The 18,886-nt window shown below is 39.6% G+C and overlaps 1 protein-coding gene across 1 annotated transcript in view; it reads right to left on the bottom strand.

Moving 5' to 3' along the window:
* The window catches only part of LOC124256394 (reversion-inducing cysteine-rich protein with Kazal motifs-like), an 82,878-nt gene that overhangs the window by 19,769 nt on the left and 44,223 nt on the right, over positions 1-18,886 (bottom strand). The window contains exon 5 of the mRNA XM_046690400.1: positions 342-424. Within this exon, the coding sequence (XP_046546356.1) occupies positions 342-424 (83 nt within the window). The remainder of the gene's footprint in view (positions 1-341; positions 425-18,886) is intronic.

Below are 18,886 nucleotides of genomic sequence, written 5' to 3'. Positions count from 1 at the left end.
GACCCTTTACAACAGAAATGCTATGATTGCTACTGTATCTTACTAGTTGTCACTTAACCCCTCACATATGAGGGTTCTGATAAAGATTGAAAACTTGGGGACCCTTTACGACAGAAATACTATGATTGCTACTGTATCTGACTTGTTGTCACTTAACCCCTCACATATGAGGGTTCTGATAAAGATCACAACAGGAATGCAATGTTGAGCTAATCATCCAACGGGAATTACTCCAACCATTTCCATGAAGTTTGTTGATTTTAACCCAACTCTTCCTGCATGTAACACAGCATCTCAATTTTTTACATAATAATTATCCATGATGCAACACTGTTACCTACCCTCTGACATGTCTGTTTGCAAGCGGAGGTCATCGCAAGGTCACAACAAGGTCGTCCCGACCACTGCTCCAGCTGTCTCATGACTGAAAAAAATAGAAAAATGTAAAAAATCTTGAAATATGTGAAACAGGAAATGCTTACTAATTATGGTTGAGAAACGATTACGAGTTGATCTCTGCATATTATTTCTGTAGGTTCTTTATACACCACAGGTGTTGAAAATTTAATTCCGTACAGCTCTCGTACCGTCAATGAGAGTATTGGATCGCACTAATTAAGAATATAATAACAAGTGATTTATCACCCTAACTTGAAACTCATTAATACCCACAGACTTTGTCGATATACCGAACAATTATTCCCAAATTATCTGGCAGCAGGATCGTTATGAACTGAAAGTACTGTAATTTAAATCCAAGGAATTATCTTTCTTACTGCACGCAATCAACAACATCGTAATACCATACTTTATGCGCCTGGAACAAAATAACATACTAACAAGAATGTAGTTCTGAAAATAATTTGATACACATGGCGGATCAGCTGCAACTTTATGTTCAGGTTAACTTTGATCCCCCCATATTTAAAAAAACATTATGCAGAGGATACTGACGTCATGAACTTCTAACTGATCTTACCATCACATCCCTGATATATTTTTACAATTTTTTTGAATTAATACAATTTTTGTGTATCTCCTGTTTAAGTTTTCTTTTCAATATATGGTGTAACAAGAAGGTAAGACCAGGGTTTTATAAGACGTGCTATTGTGTCCAATACGCACAAATGTAGAGAATGGACGCAGAAAAAATCACTCCATCCAGAGGGACGCACAATATTATTCACTGTACCCACAACACATCTTTGACTTTGCTAAGTGTTTGGTTGTTTCTTTCAGAGCAGTTACATGCATCATTTCATCCACCAGTCCACATGATCAATGATTTATCCCAGGCTCTAAATACGGTTACTTCAACACCGATACCTCACAGGACCCTCATATTGTCTGCAAGGACCCTTAAAACTAATAAATGTTTGTGAGTCAAGGTACTACTCTGGATGACATCTTCTCTAATATAATAATAATAATAATAATGAGAAGTCTTATAATGCGCTAATCTCCACGCAACACGCATGCTCAAAGCGCTAACACCCCGATTATGATTACCCCGGACAACCCAAGCGACATGTTAGGCGCTAGAAGGTTATAGTCACATGACTTTATCCAACCGGGTACCCATTTTCTGCTGGGTGAACAGAGGCAATTTTGAACAAACTCACTTGCCTAAGGTGAGACCACATGTATCACGTGTGCTTCGTTGTGGGGCAGGACGGAAGTCCTAGAAACTCTCAGGAGTCAAGCTGTCAAACACGGACACCCATCCATGGACTGTCCGAGCTCTCTGTTGCTTAACTTCAACTGATTCGCTGACCTGCGCTCTGTGCACAGGACCACACGCCGCCATATATTATGTTGCTATCCATGAAGTATATCACCTTTCATGTAACTTGTCAACTTAAAAATGCCAGTCAACTTAAAAATGCCAGTCAAACAAAATATATCATGTACTTCAAACAAACTAATATTCATATGGACTGTTCTAACACTAACTGTTCTTTATTCATTATAATTTATCATTGATGTTCATCAGTCAGAGTCACAGGTAATGTTCGAATTTGTCAGAACTGGAATAGTTCATCGTAGTGTCTTACATGTGCCATACAATGATATCACGGCACTTTATATCCAGGCTGGTGCTTGTACAAGCCAAATCACCATAACGCCATGTTATGGCACCAGCATGGATCGAGCTGTAACGAGCAGAGCTGGCTTCATCAGTGAAGCACCTTGCTGTTCTCCAAGCCAAGAGCCAGCCACCTTGTAGCCAGTTTTATGACGCTAGTATCTACTTCATAGCACACAAAATCTAATGAGCTATACCCCGTCTCCAAGCGGTGGTTAAACCGTACAAAGACCTTCTCAACACTGCGTGTTGTGCATCCTAGGGCAATCATTGAGCAGAACCAATCCCTCCACGGCTCAGTGAGTTCCTGTCCCCCAACCCACTGAGTCTCATAGCTGTGCCCGCAAGCTTACACTGAATACAAGATCCACATCTTTATTACACATCTGTCAATTACCCTGTTCCCCTCTCCAAACTTGGCGTCGCTTCCTCCTACTACTAAATCATCATCTTTATTGAAAACCTGTTCCTGTAGAAATGGCGTTTTGTTCGCAAATTGTTATGGGGTATGTTGTTATTTTATTGAATGTTTAAAAATACCTTTTCTTATATTATTGCTGTTACTGAGTACTTGATGCCAGCTGGGTTCACTTGAATACCTTTACACATATACAATAATCCATCCCCTAATCTTGTTTTATTAACCCTGTAACCTTCTGTAAATTGATGGTTTTACTGCCTTTGTAGGTCTGCTTCAAAGACGGGTTGAATGTCAACTTCAGATTGTTATGTTCAGTTAAGAAAACTAGTCTCCGGCAAGCCGTGTTGTCGTAAAATGGTGGAAGAATTTGTGAGTGAGTATGGTTTTACGCTGCTTTCAGCAATATTCCAGCAATATCACGGTTGTGGACACCAGAAATGGGCTTCACACATTGTACCCATGTTGGGAATAGATCCTGGGTCTTTGGCGTGATGAGCAAACGCTTTAACCACTAGGCTACCCCACCGCCCCGTAAGTTTTTGTGATTTTGTTGATTAGAACATGATGCAACCATGATGTTGGTGATGTAAATCACTGTCCGTCTGAGCCAGAGTAATTATTTACCACTCACATGAAGCTGGACTATAGTTGTGTTGTGTTAACATCCTAAACAAAGAGACTATAATGGACTTTTGAGACAAGTGGTGTCTGAAATATCAACACTCCACCGAAGCTAGTGTGCAGAGATATTAACTGGTATTTAACAGTCTGATAAAACCCTTTGCATTGCAATAACAAACAGTATGTAACGAGTCTGGATCAGACAATCCAGTGATCAACATCATGAGCATCAATCTGCGCAATTTGGATACGATGACATGTGTCAGCCAAGTCAGCAATTATGATCTCAAAAACAAAGGTTGGTTAATTTCAACTAAATCACAGAAATTTCTTATTTAAGCAAAAACATGTATTTGTCATCACATAATTCTGTTCAGCTCTTAATAACCGTGTAAGGCAAAGCATGAAACTCTTCTAATACTGCACTTTGACTTCCTTCTGTGTTCCTCGTTCTCCCTCCCTCCTGTCATTTCGAATGTCCCTCTTTCCACCCTTCTCTTTGTCCCTCTTTCCATCCTGCCTTCCATGCTGTTCTCCCTTTACCTACCTTTCTTTCTTCACTTTCTCACTCCATCTATCATGTTACTCTTTCTTTCCATCTGTGACTCTTTCTATCCTTCTCTTTGCCCCTCTCTCCATCCTCTCATGCTGTTCTCCCCTTCTATCCTACCCTACTCTTTCTATCCTCCACTCTCACTCTATTTATCACTCTTTCTTTCCATCTGTCATTCTTTCTATCCTTTTCTTTGTCCCTCTCTCCATCTCCTTTCTATCCTACCTTACTTTTTCTATTCTTCACTATCTCACTCTTTCTACCATCTGTTACTCTTTCTCTCCATCTCTGTATCACTCTCCTTCTATCATTCTATTCCTACTTTACATTGAAACAGCAACTATAGCATCAGCACGGAACTGCTCTTCATAATCGAATTACCCAAATTGAAAACTTTCCACCAACAGAATTATTATCAGTAATATGATTGTGTCAGCTGAGCAAAAGAAAGATTCCCCTTTCATATCCCAGGGGAGTTTGTGCTAGGAGTTAGGCATGATAATTTTATACGTTTTCATAACAATTTATAACGATTTTCTCTGTCAATTGTCAAATCAAGCCCCAGTCAGTGCTTCGACTGCCTGTTAAAACTGATTACATCCAAGCACTCTTGAACAGAGAGTCACATTTCAGAATTTGCTCAGTCATTATAATATTGACGCTGTGGTTAGTTGGTAAAACTGAATAATAACTCACACATTAACCGTCTCATACAGGTAATAACGGTGTATTCACCCCTCATAAAAATTACAAATAATCACAAATTAGGAGTTATCCCCCTAGACATAAAACGAGGTGTAATGAAAACACAAGCCAAAAATTCTTTCTAAAATATTCTGTGTTAAACTGCGATAAATAATCAGAATGTTGAAATGGCAATGCAGCTAATGAGTTATTAAACCTGGTACATTCATCTTAACAGTAGTTGTAAGTCATATATTTCCGTTCTATTTACTTTCTCTCAGATTGTCTATAATTTCACTCCGGAGCACCTAGCCCCACCAGCTGAAAAGCTTATCGTTAGCGTCTCACAATCGTTAAGTATCTCGTCAGTTATCGCTGATTGATGGCCATGACGGCATGTAGGACTACCTCAGGGCACGGCCATGGGCAGATATGGAGGAAATTCATTAGCAACACATTAATATCACGACAACTAAGGTGACAAACAGTGTCTCAATTGATACAAATCATTGCAGTTAATGTCAGGGTGAACATCAAATTTGGTGTGAAAATATGATTGAAAATTACACATTTTTCAAGAAAAATTCCTGGAAAATATATCACTGACAGTTCATTGAATTAATGTAAAGTGAAAAAGATGCTTTGGTGAAATGAGTAGTCTGGTGTTCTAGTAACGCTTCAACCACCCAGCTCCCGTCCTAAATCTTGACCACCGCCCCCTACCCAGTAACCACCCCTTCCCTCACGTAATCCTTATCTTTTACCCAAAACCTAATCACCTTCAATCCAACCAGTCACCCCCCTCAACCAAATCCAACCCAATACCAAGCCACTTCCAAAGCTTGATGACCACTCCCCAACCCCCTTCCCTGCCCAAGGGGATGGTGGGGAAGCCAAGCAGTTAAAGCGTTCCCTCGGCACACCAAATGTCCGGGTTCGCTTGTCCATGTGGGTACAATATGTTAAGCCCATTTCTGGTGTCCACCCCCCTTGATATTGCTGGAATATTGCTTTAAGTGGCATAAAACCCATCTCAGTGGACTGTAAAACTCATTCGCTCACTCACAACCCTGCTCAAACTTCTACTCCATCCTCTCCTCTTCCTCATTCCTCATTTTAATTTCTATTTAAATTTAACTTGATATATTATCAAACAGAGGGGTGGACAACAACCCATTTAAATATGCACTTCATCTTCAAAAGCTCTGCAGGGGCAGTGGGGGAGCCTAGTAGTATTCGCCGTCATGCCAAAGACACGTTTAATTCCGAATCTGGGTACAATGTGTGACGCCTATTTCTGGCATCTCCTGCCTGATATTGTGGGAATATTGAAATTAGCATAAAAACATACTCACTCATTCACTCACTATTATCAAGCAAATGATAAAAAAAATTTGAAATGTTTTTCTCCACATATATTTATTTAAATCGAAATGCAAATAAGAATTTCTGATACCTTATCGTGAAGTACGACATAACATAATATCCTGAGTGATATGAAATGTTTCATCCCAGCTGTTTACTTTGTCTAATGGCTTCACTCAGAAAACAGAAAAATACATGTGTTATCACACAGCATGTTTCTAACATGTTCCCAAATTACATCATTAATTTTCTCATGGAATATTGTAGCTGGTAACATTTCCTACACAACCAATGGCAATAAATCCAATGGTAACATTTCCCTTACAAATAATTACAATAAAACTAATGGAGAGGATGCATTGTTTGGAACCCAGTTGAACCTCCTTGTTTTATGGCCTGTTGCACAGATGGAAGCCTCTTTCGAAAATTGTACAACCAGTCTATAAAATCAAACTTTATGAAAAAAATCAATTCTAACAGTGATAAAGCCGTCAGAAAGAGGTTGTGCTTCCATGTGGGAACGCTTGGAGCTGCACTGAGAGATCTGCTCATAACGGGCGTAATTGTTTCACGTGACAACATCATACGTGGACCTTTCATGAGACTTGACTCATCTCCTCGCAGAGTAGAATGTTCGTAATTCTCATCGTCCGTCCTGACATTTCAAATAATGTGAAATAAACACCTGTCCTTTCTAATTGTTATTCTTCACACCCGTGACATTTTCACTGTTAAAGGACAGAATGGTCAATTTTAAGATTAGCATTATTGGAAATCGGTCATGGAATAAATACAAAACTATATTTTATTCTGCTAGAGCCTGTAAATGATAACTATAACTTAAGGACATATAAGTTTACACACTGGTCTATGACTCCCTTCACCTTGTTAAACTTTGATCACCTCCCCAAACTTTGATCACCTTGTTAAACTTTGATCACCTTGTTAAACTTTGATCACCTTCCCCAACTTTGATCACTCTACCCTTTCCACATCACGTGATCACCACCCTAACACTCACCTACAATCACAGACATATAAAAAAAATTAGCCACATATACTAATACTCATTTTTAAGAAAATGCAGATATTATTTTTAGAATAATATTTGATTTTGTATTATCTAAAAAAAGATTAAAATTCATGCCTTAATTTCTATTTTCAATTAATTAAATATCTTGCATAAAATATAATGAAACAAAATTCTGATACATGTACCTGCATTTATTCACACCTTGCCCATATCCTATTCACAGTTTAAGCCTGTCTCAAATTGTTCGCGAAAAATGATAAAAATAATCCAAACCAGAATTTAGAATCAAAACGTGTTTGGAACAAAATTCTGAAAGCCTGTGAGAAGGTCAATTACCTTAAAAGGAAGATCACATTTGTTACTCAGATCAAAGGCATGAATACTTTTCTTGTATAATCATAGATAATTGCAACTAAATTGTATCCCGCTTCTGTGGGATCTTAATTTGCAATTCCTTTTTGTGAGAAGCAGACCCAGTATCGCCCAATTTTCTAAGGGTTGTGTGCATTCTTTATAGCTCATGTTTGATCTGAGGTCGAAGATTACAAACACGCTGAATTCCATTTGCATCTCTCGATACCCACAACCTAATTTATATTTGCTAAATGCGTAAAAATCCACGTCCGTCCTATGACAGCCCATATTGGTTCACGATTCCAGTTCATGCTTCGTAGGCTTGATTTCGGCCTACATCAGGAAAAACATTGTGATTCCCTTTTTCTTGAGCAAACCTTTTCAGACTGATGTCGGATGTTGCAGGATATCTTACCAAGATTTATTACCGGGATCCTAGTGAAATGGCAACAATTGTATGTTCTGGCGCAAAATCCCTCCTATCAAATGACAGTAACCCCCTCTGATTACCTACTCTCGAAACAGGGAATAATCGCGTTGAGGGTTATCGTCTAAGGTAAAACCCATACCTGATAATAACCTGCAATTTGTACAAAGATGAGCGACTTGCGTCTCAGAGAAGCGATGGACTGTAAAAATTGTTCTCACTCTTCCTGAAGTAAGTGTGTAGAAGGCCACGATGCTGTCAATCCTAAGTAAACAGAGTTGTGTGGGGGAGAGTATTAGTGCGTTTGTCCCGTTAGCTGAGGTGGATAAGGCAAACAGGCTTCTGCGTATACATAGGGTCAGTGTATGGAGGCTGGTGCTCCACCCTCAGATTGCATTTAACACGACACCGGCGCCCTTACACAAACACGGCTTTGCAATGTCACATGACTGCCTTGCCACGGCAGGCCGTCCACAAGCAGAGGCTGGTTTGTGAGACCGACTGCAGGAATTTTAACGAACCTTTTTGCGTGTCTGCTCAAAAAAAGTTAGCAAATGTTGAAAACAAACACAAATAATCGGTACAGTGGCGCAAGATCGTGGAGTTTTGTACACGATGACATCCCTGTGTCAATACCAAATACTTCAATTGGTCTTGGCGAACGACTGCCAGTGGGCGGACACTACGGTAACACATTAATTAATCCTCATCGACAGGTGAAGCGAAAACTACATCCAGAATTCAAAATGTCAAATCCATGCTTTGATAAACATAATAACCATAACAAATATCAACCATCAAAGATGTTGATTAAATATAAACATTAAAACTACTGAAGTGGTGCTGATGAAGATTAACATATAAAATAACTGTTAAAACGAATGTAAAATGTTATTTACAGCTGAAGTTTCAAGATTTTATTGACTCGGTGCCTTCCTCAACAAGACGCTGAAGGTAAAGTTGAATGTACTCGGGATTAATTCTACGTATAACAATGGGGACAGTCTCTGCAGAGGCTACATCCCCAGACCCCTTGAACTTCACCAAGGAATTCTTGGGTACAGTGAGTGAGTCTAGTTTAGTTTTATGCCGCTTTTAGCAATATTCCAGCAACATCATGGCAGGGGACACCAGAAATAAGCTTCACACATTGTACCCATGTGTAGGGAATCGAACCTGGGTCTTCAGCGTGACGAACAAACGCTTTAACCACTAGGCTAACCTACCGCCACTCTTGGGTACCGTATAATCCTAGAGTCTATGTGTGTCCCCTGAAAATCCTGGATAGGGGTATAGGGAGTGAGGAGTGAGTGAGTGAGTGAGTGAGTGAGTGAGTGAGTGAGTGAGTGAGTGAGTGAGTGAGTGAGTGAGTGAGTGAGTGAGTGAGTGAGTGAGTGAGTGAGTGAGTGAGTGAGTGAGTGAGTGAGTGAGTGAGTGAGAATTAGATGTACAACTAGTATGTAAATCTACAACATTTTAACTGATGAAGACAATACAATACGAACTCATAGAAGATGTCCCTGATTCCCAATATCTCCCAACCTTTCAGGTGAGTGATTGAGTTTACTTTTACGCTGCTGTTAGCAATATTCCATCAGTATCACGGTTGAGGACACCAGAAATGGGCTTCACACATTGTGCCTATGTGGAGAATCGAACCCAGGTCTTCGGCGTGACGAGCGAACACTAGGCTACCCCACCACCCCAACCTTCGAATCATGGTAGATCAGTTACAGGCTTTGATGTAAATGAGATCAATTTCCCTAACTTTTACAAAACAAACACTGCCTACTCTGCATAAAACTAATTTTACAACACATTTTAATCAGGACAAACACCATATTCAGCAAAACATTTACTTGAATGTTAAATCTGAAACATTAAAAAAATTAGTTTCAGATTTTCTGGAACATTTGTAAATAAAATTAAAACCTTCACCAAGAATATCAAATGTGCTCTTCTTTATAGACAGAGCTGTAAATCTCATTGTACAGAAGGATGAACTTCACAGATTGGATCCAAGACCCTTAGCGTCTACCTGGAGAAGGTCAGTCCATGGAAATTGCTGGCCAACATCTTCCTGCCTCCTTATTAGAGAATGTCAATGATGATGACAGTAAAACCTCTACACGAAGACTCGCTAAATAATCACGAAACAACAGGTATATTCACGTACAGTCCTAGGATCCAGTACATACTCAAAATCAGGAAAGAGAAATTAGCAATAATTTTTTCCACCATAATGTACTTAATTGTGATGTTAAGTAGTTGTGTACCGATTAAATGAAATAATCGAAGATTGGTCTCAGTGACCAAACCGATCGATCACATTTTCTCATAATCGAACACAAACGATTTTGGAACTCACTAGTGTTTCAGTGTTTGAAACACTTGACGATGGAACATATCTTAGAAGTACTGAAAATGTGTTTAATTCTTAGAAAACTCACTTCAAATACTGAAAAGTCATGACTGAATATTTCTTGAAGACTCCAGGAAGTTTATGTTCATGATATATTAGTCCATCGCTTTAAAGTAGCAAGTTGCGTCTTTTTTGCACCAGAAAACAACAAAAAACAACAGAGAACCACATTATGCCTAACTGCAATAACAGCCTGAATAGGAAAATCTGAAAATGACGCTAACCAATTTGTTTTCGATGATTGGTCGCTGGTAATGAACCAATCATCAATTGTGAGTGAGTGAGTGAGTGAGTGAGTGAGTTTAGTTTTACGCCGCACTCAGCAATATTCCAGCTATATGGCGGTGGTCTGTAAATAATCGAGTCTGGACCAGACAATCCAGTGATCAACAGCATGACCATCAATATGCGCAATTGGGAACTGATGACATGTGTCAACCAAGTCAGCGAGCTTGACCACCCGATCCCGTTAGTCGCCTCTTATGACAAGCACAGTCGCCTTTTGTGGCAAGCATGGGTTGCTGAAGACCTATTCTACCCCAGATCTTCACGAGTCTCATCAATTGTGAGATTTCAACCTATTCCCAACACTAATGTGAAGTACAAGAGGATTTTTAATACTGCTACTTCTGTAACCCATGCTTGTCGTAAGACTAACGGAATCGGGTGGTCGGACTCGCTGACTTAGTAGACACCTGTCATCGTATTCCAATTATGATGCTGATCACTGAATTGTCTGGTCCAAACTTGAATATTGCTGAGAGCGGCGTTAAACAACAAACCCACCAAGCAAACTGATTGTTTCTGATAGTCACAGTCTTGATTAAACTCATTGAAGTCACCAACTGGAGAATCTTTAGAGCCATGATCTGACAATATTTATAAGTGTGTTGAAAAATAGGGCAGGTTCTACAACAACAATGCGATGAATGGTTCCAAGAATAAAAAGGGTTGGCTTTTTCTAGTTATTACATCTCAACAGTTGATGTTGTGCAACCCCAGGGCTCACACAATGCCTCCCACCATCATATGCTGCATTCACAGAGGGCTCTAGTGCTTTCCTGCACAAGCCGTTGGGTACGAACACATGTCGTCCAACATCTCACTGCCGCTAGAGGGAAGGGATCCGAGTCAAGTAGAAAGGCATTGTGGGATTACAGTCAGAATATCGGAAAACCATGGCAACAGTAATGCTGCTAAAATCTAATTTAGAAATATTAATTATCCTTTCTCATTGTTTCACAAAGACTCTATGCTTCAATGCAATTTGATGATTTAGATTTTTGACGTCTTGAAAATAATTGCTGAATGAATAATTTACATGCAATAGGAGATTCTTCATCTGAATAACTACAATTAAGATGGAAACTGATTATATTGATAAACTCATGGTTTGCATGATAATGAGTGAGTTTAGTTTTACGCTGCACTCAGCAATATTCCAGCTACATGGCAGCGGTCTGCAATAATCGAGTCTGGTCCAGTGATCAACAGCATGAGCATCGATCTGCGCAATTGGGAACCGATGACATGTGTCAACCAAGCCAGCGAGCATGACCACCCGATCCCATTAGTCGCCTCTTACGACAAGCATGGGTTACTGAATGTTCATTCTAACCCAGACTGTCACGGATTCTTTGCATGATAACCAAGGGGGGTAAGGTAGTCAAGTGGTGAAAGAGTCCTCCCATCATGCATACGTCTTGGGTTTGATTCCCCACATGGGCGCAAAGTGTGAAGCCTTCTCCTAGCCTCCACCACAATGATACTGCTTATATATAGCTAAAAGTAGAGTAACCAGACTTATTTGCTCAATCATCTTAAAACTAAGAAATAATAATTCATATTTTTATATTGGATCAATGTTTGTATATTTTTGGTTTGTCTGTGCTGTTCAAAGCTGCACTCAGTGATATTCCAGCCATATGACAGAGGTCTGTAAAAAGTCTGGACCAGACAATCCAGTGATTGATGTCATAAGCATCCATTAGGGAGAAGGCGACCATAAGTGGCGCACTTGTGCCTAATCCTGTTGTCTTTTGGACAATAAGATATGTTTAAACCACGCATCCATCTTTGCAAATGGGATAGTGACATGTGTGGATAGTGACATGTGTCAACCAAGTCAGCAAGCTTGACCACCTGCCCCGAAAGTTGCCTCTTACAAGCATGCCCACCCAATCCCCAAAGTTGAACCACCCCTTACAAAAAACTTATGTTTATGGTTTCAATCAACAACCAATTGCTGTAATTTGTTCCTAAACCCAACCATGAAGAAGCTGATGAAACAAAAAAAATCACATTATTATTCCTGCCTAAACTGCAATATTTTTACCAACTCTACGTGACAAAGTTTCTTTGGCATCAAAAGCAGCCCTACTTCCACCAATTTCTCAATTTATATATTTGAGTCAAAGTGGAGTGAGCGTGCGAGTACATTCTCAATTGTGACCATGCTAAGATAATTGATTGACATGTTCAGCCTTAATTCTCTTGCAACCCACTTCTTGAGGCGATCATCAAAGCAGTATATTTCAAATTAAGCTGATTTTGTTCCACGAAGTTGAGTCAGGTTTTTCTAACAATCTCCTCAACTACACATAGCCCCAAGTAAGTGAAAATACAGACATGTGCCGTAACAGACAGGAAGCACATCCCATGAAGCATAATGACCGACTATAATCGTCTTGGAAACGACTTCACAAATGTCCCAACTCAGTACGACAGTCGACTGCTTCATATTGAGCAATTCCTGAACGAAATTCTGTAAATCTGACCGAATCAGAGCTTCACATAAATTAACAATGCAACCTAGAATCGCATAGCAATAACAGAACAGGTCTGAAGCAAAGTTCACACCCGCAAGTTTATCCATTAAAAAGCATTTTTTGAATTTTTTAAGAATTTACCGATTTTGCACCACATGGCAGTAACTGCATGGCGCTGTAGGGTGTTCGTGAGAGAACACTTGGAAATGATCACAACAGTAAAGCAAGATTTTTCAATCAATTTTTATCCAACAAGCTACCTCGTAATATGGGATTAGAAACGGTTCACCAAGTGCGTTTCTTTTTCCCTACTCTACAGGATATGAATGTCTGGAAGCACTAATCACACTGACAACTACAAACTGCACGTTTGAATTTAATCTGATGTTATTGCCGTCAGAACGGACGTACATCAATTACAAGACAATTACGCTGGTAAATTCTCCACGCAGGTACTTGTTTTACGAACAAGTGTAGGCCCATGGTCCATTACGAAGGCAGTAATGTTTTATAACTAACATAAAGGACATGAAAGGACTTTCAGCGTGAAAGAGATTTTCACGAATGAGTGCCTAATCATCTTCCCTAAATGTACAAAAGGACAAAAGTTTTCTGTCAGTGATTATGACGTAGGAACGGAAGACTTGCACTGGTTTAGTCCGAGTGAACATCGGTGCTAATACACTGGATCTATCGGATGACTTATGAAAACATCACAGCCAAAGGAAGGTGATCTAGCAAAACAATTTTCAGTTCAGAGTCATTTTCCACATATTTTGCCCATTTCTTCTTTTCTATTCAACCTTGTTCAAGCATGGCGATGTCACACACAGGTTACTGCTGGCTTTCTCTTCGCTGATGCTACTTTCCACATGACAGGTTTTATGGCATGCTACAATTGCTGTATTATAAGCCTCCATTCATGGTTTTATTCATAGTTCACTGTGTAACATGGTATTGAGTTTACACATCATTAAATCTCTAAAACATCCGCTTATATCCGTAACATTGCCTTCTAGTCCCGTCCCAGTGCCCTGTAACCCAACACTTCAGGGATTGGTCCTCCGTCTTCACTCTCACACTGAAAACCTTGCCTCTATCCCTTCAATCTCTCTGGCGATATTTCTAGGCAATTTCACTTTCTGACACGCACAATGTTCCCCATGTTTCACTTGTTCTGATATTACTTTCCACATGACTAATTTGATCAACAATTACCAGATGCAGGATTTAACTGTAAGCATATTCCACATGCCCCATTGATAACAATTTCCATGCAATTTCAATCTGTCTTGATCACTTTGTCTGTCATATCACATTATATTCCCGTCTTTTTCCGCATGACCATCTCCATCATACATGCATATCAACATTTTCCTATCCATCAAATCTTGGCCTCTGAGCCCATCGTGTGACTGCATCATTTATCAAAGCTATTTTCCTCTCAACTGCTTCCAATGTGCCAACCCGTCTGCCGTTTGATTTGTACAAGTGCAGCAGAGTGTGGACGATGAAGACGACGAACGCTAGCACGTTCACGTGCATGTTTCGCTCATGCATCCGCTCAGCTGTATTTTGTTTAAATCGACCATGACATGTAACAGCATATCGGAGGGTCTGTTATTTATTAGTATGAATATCAACACTCCTTGTGTTATAAAATAATTAGCTCTTATTGCGTAATAACACAATAGCTGGGATCACTGTTGTGCAGTAGTCAGTATCAGAGTATTGCAATATTCTCAAGAGAACTCATCCGGAATCACTATAATGAAGCCTGGCATGAACAAAGAGATGATGTCTTCAATCTCATCATTGTACAAAGCACTATCACTACCATCACCATGGTGGACTGCCATTAATCTAAATCAAGTTTATCGCCATAATTTATCACCAACTAATATCATCGTACCATCGCGTCATCATCCTGCCATCCTGGACCCTACCGGTTTCATCTCACTATTAACTCACTCGTCACAACTATCAGATCCGGGTTAGAACTGGTCTTCAGTAACCCATGCTTGTCGTAAGAAGTGACTCACAGGATTGGGTGGTCAGGCTCGCTGACTTGGTTGACACATGTCATCGTATCCCATTTGCGTAGATAGATGTTCATGATGTTAATCGCTGGATTATCAATAAACACTTATCAGAGGAGTACATAAAATCCGCAGGCTAGACTACCAGTTGTCCGACTTCCATTTTTGTGGAAGCCGCGGTGGCTGAGCAGTCTAGGCGTCTGACTTTATGTGCTGGCGATTAGGGGACGGAGGGGGACACTGGGTTTCACACATTGTAGCCATGTGGGGAATCGAACCTGGGTCTTCGGCGTGGTGAGCAAACGCTTTAACCACTGGGCTACCCTACCGCCCCTATAGGTCCAGGAGGTGTTCAACCATCATCAACAGACCACCTCAAAAACTCAAAAATCGCACAATAAGGGTCAAATTAGTTCCCATATATGACTGAAAGAAACATTTCTGGGTGAAAAATACCACCTTCACCCAAAAGAAACCACAAAACCTGAACCTGTTTATACAGTACGGATCTGACCCATGACTCAAGGAAACAACGTGTAACTATTTACCCCGAACACTCTAACCTTCGTAAGTCACACCATCACATGACTCCCCAACCAGCCTATCAGATTCAAGCAGCGATACGTCAAAGTGTGGGAGTGGGCAACGTCTCAAATATGGCAGTCAGCAATTTTTTTACAAAATATTAATACAGTATTATAAACTTAGAATGAAGTGAAATTACAATGAGATTGCACCCCGTGTCAAAACAACAAGCATTACGGGAGGAAGTTCCCACCCCGGTCTAATTCGTCCATTGCTTAATTTGTTTTCCCTGCGAGCTGACTACCATAAGGTTTCAGCCAATCTCAAAATATGGCACATATATGCTTTTAATACCTCACGTCAGCCCACCGCCTTGGCGAAATGAAATCCAGATTTGCAAATAAATCCAGCTATTTTGTTGATTGTTCAGGCAGTTTTTTAGCATTTGGTGAAATACAGAGTGAATTCCTTACTGCCAGCTGTTTGTTTGTGCTTTCACTTTGAAAATAAACATTCTAATCAAAACTTCTCCTGTTCCTTAACTCTGGTAGATATGAAAAACATGCATTGTGCAAAAAGCCAGTTTTTGGACAGATGTGGGGTAAAATGGGTGTAATGTGTGAGGCTATTATTCATGGCGCTCCGCCTGTACTGGCGGAAGAATGCATTCTGCTTATCGGAGCACTGAGCAACTTTTAATATAACTCATTTTAGATTACCTATGCTACAACAAGGCTTTTCTACAGTTCGGTAATATAAAAACTAAACTTCAGGGCGGAATGCGTCAAGACGTTTAATGCATTTAAATTAATAAAGTCTTTCTAGGCCTGAAATCAACTATCCATGGTCACAAAGATCTAATGAAATCATTTTAATCTCAGGATTAAAAATCAAACACAAATTAAGTTGAAATATACAAAATTTTGCAGTTTTGCTGATTTACCAAAATAATGTAACTAAATTTTCTGTTTACAGAAGCTGTCATAGATCAGGCTACAAAAACAACAACTGGAGCATAAAAAACATTGGTAGTTTGGTATTGGAGGAGGAGGAAGAAGTCATAATTTACACTGACCTTATAATGACATAACACGTTTTCCTATTGCTCTTACCCCACAAATAAGCAATGACTGTTTCTAATTAACTTATAAATTCCTCAGAATTAAGCCACAGAAATCTGCTTCTGAATTAAAGACAAGTAATAAAGATGTAAATCTCATTTCACAAATTCTCAGCATTTGAACAAGACAAAAATGTTACGATTCCTACACTTCCTGTCAGTTTTATTCACTTCTAATTGACATGAAAACTTAACCATTGCGACTTAACCATAAGAGTAATAGCCCTCAAATAGCTCCTCAATCAGGATCACCACTATCAGATTTTCACTTGACCTCAGCACAATCAGTAGTCACGGGCTAGCAGACCAGCATGAATTTTGAAAGCAGTAGTACATCAGATCCTGCTTTGAGAAAGGCCATGTCAATCTGATATATATAGACATGTATCACTCTCGTACATGTTTTAGTTGAAAAAGTGTTTATACAGAAGAAAAAACAGCCACAATTCTCAATGGTATTTGAAGACATCTCTAGGCATTGAAAAACATGTGTATAGTATTCAGGAAAGTTGTCTTGTTTCCGTCATAGGCCAATGAGTTATGCTAGGCTCTTGTAGATTACCTGTACCGAACCACTGCAATAACAAACAATCGCAATCCAATCTCCGAGTCTGTAAAAGTTGAACACATACTTGGCTTCAAAAATAGCAACCCAAAAATGAACCTACTGCACAGATCGTTTGAGAAAGACGGATTAAAAAAACTCTCAGCACGAACTGAGAGTTGAATCCTAGACTAACGTTTAGTCTCTGAATATATATAATGTTGATAGTAACAAAGAAACCCATTTAAATTGAAAATGAGCCCCAGGGAGACAAGATATTCCTGGGCCTGAGGAAATCTAGACTTGCTTCATTTAGGGCTTTAGTGAGTGAGTGAGTGAGTGAGTGAGTTTAGTTTTACGCCGCACTCAGCAATATTCCAGCTATATGGCGGCGGTCTGTAAATAATCGAGTCTGGACCAGACAATCCAGTGATCAACAGCATGAGCATCGATCTGCGCATTGGGAACTGATGACATGTGTCAACCAAGTCAGCGAGCCTGACCACCCGATCCCGTTAGTCGCCTCTTACGACAAGCATAGTCGCCTTTTATGGCAAGCACATGGGTTCCTGAAGACCTATTCTACCCGGTTAGGGCTTTAGTATTGCAGAGAGGGCTTGGGTGAAGGGGAAATTATTATAAATGTGGTGAGTGAGTAAGATTTTACGCAATATTTCAGCAATATCACGGTGGGGGACACCAGAAATGAGCTTCACACATTGTGCGTGCCTATGTGGAGAATGGAACCCGGGTCTTCAGCGTGACGAACGAATGCTTTACCCATCAGACTACCCCACTGCCCGAAAAAAGTGACAGACTAGACTAATTGAATCTGAGCAAGCATGTGTTTTACCATAGGCTGTCTGTTATTGGGATGATAATTTCAAAATTGGTTGCGATCAGGGTCAAAAGTGTTCAATTATGATGCAAATGCCAAGAAGGTTATCAGTGGCAGTTGTTTGACAGGTGTAAAATGTCACTCAGTCACTTCAGCCAATTTTCAGATGGGGAAAGTGTGTTGCCGAATGAGGAACCAAAAAAACAAAGAAAATAAGAGTCTAGGACCCCCCATGTTGTTCAGCTGTACAGCAGATCAACCAAGATCGTCGGCAAAACATTACATCACATCCGTTAGGTTTTAACCTTCACACCTGGCCAAGACGTTAATTACCAATTAACAATTGCATGAACTGATGAACAAATCCCATTCAAATCAAGATGTTTTAATCACTCGGCGGTTTAATATCCCCGCAGCTGGCGAAACATTTAATTACCAATTAACAACTGCATAAAAAAGGCATATATATCTGAATGTCTTGAAGAAAAAAATGTCTGATTTCTCATTAAATACCTGAACAGCCCACAAACGGTATTTTCTCTGCAGTGAGAAAAAACATCCCATTGGCAGTTGCGTAAATATGTTTCAGCTTGACCATAACCTTTTTCTAAACTCGTCACCATGTTATTGAAATTTTGCTGAAAAAATATAAAATTGAATCATAACAATTCTACAAAAAGTATATTTTTAACTTTTAAAATGCAATTTTACAAAATGAATTCGCTTTCAGTATCTACTTAAAAGATAACTAACCTGTATTTACCTAACCTTGAAGATAAAAAATGGTAATCATCTTCCATGTTTATGGTGCTGTTATTGCATTTTTTTTTTTACATCGAAATGGAACAAGTTTGCCAACTGATACCCCTGGTAAGTGCCAGTTCTGGTTTCCATGGAGATTGACAAGTTGGGTGATGTTGGTGATTGTTTTTCTAACAAGTGAAAATTCTCTACATAGCATCACTCGTGCCTGCCTTCTCAGACCATGAACTACGACCTGCCTCCCATGGTGAAGGGTACACTCTGATACATAACCCAGGACTTCTAGTTTGTAATCAATTTAGACCTGGTTTTTTTTTTATTTCT

Source organism: Haliotis rubra, unplaced genomic scaffold (genome assembly GCF_003918875.1).
Source record: "Haliotis rubra isolate DU_JTF1 unplaced genomic scaffold, ASM391887v1 Scf627, whole genome shotgun sequence".
Taxonomy (NCBI): Eukaryota; Metazoa; Mollusca; class Gastropoda; order Lepetellida; family Haliotidae; genus Haliotis; species Haliotis rubra.
The sequence above is the reverse complement of the archived record's forward strand: the minus strand, read 5'-3'. Positions and strand labels throughout refer to the sequence as shown.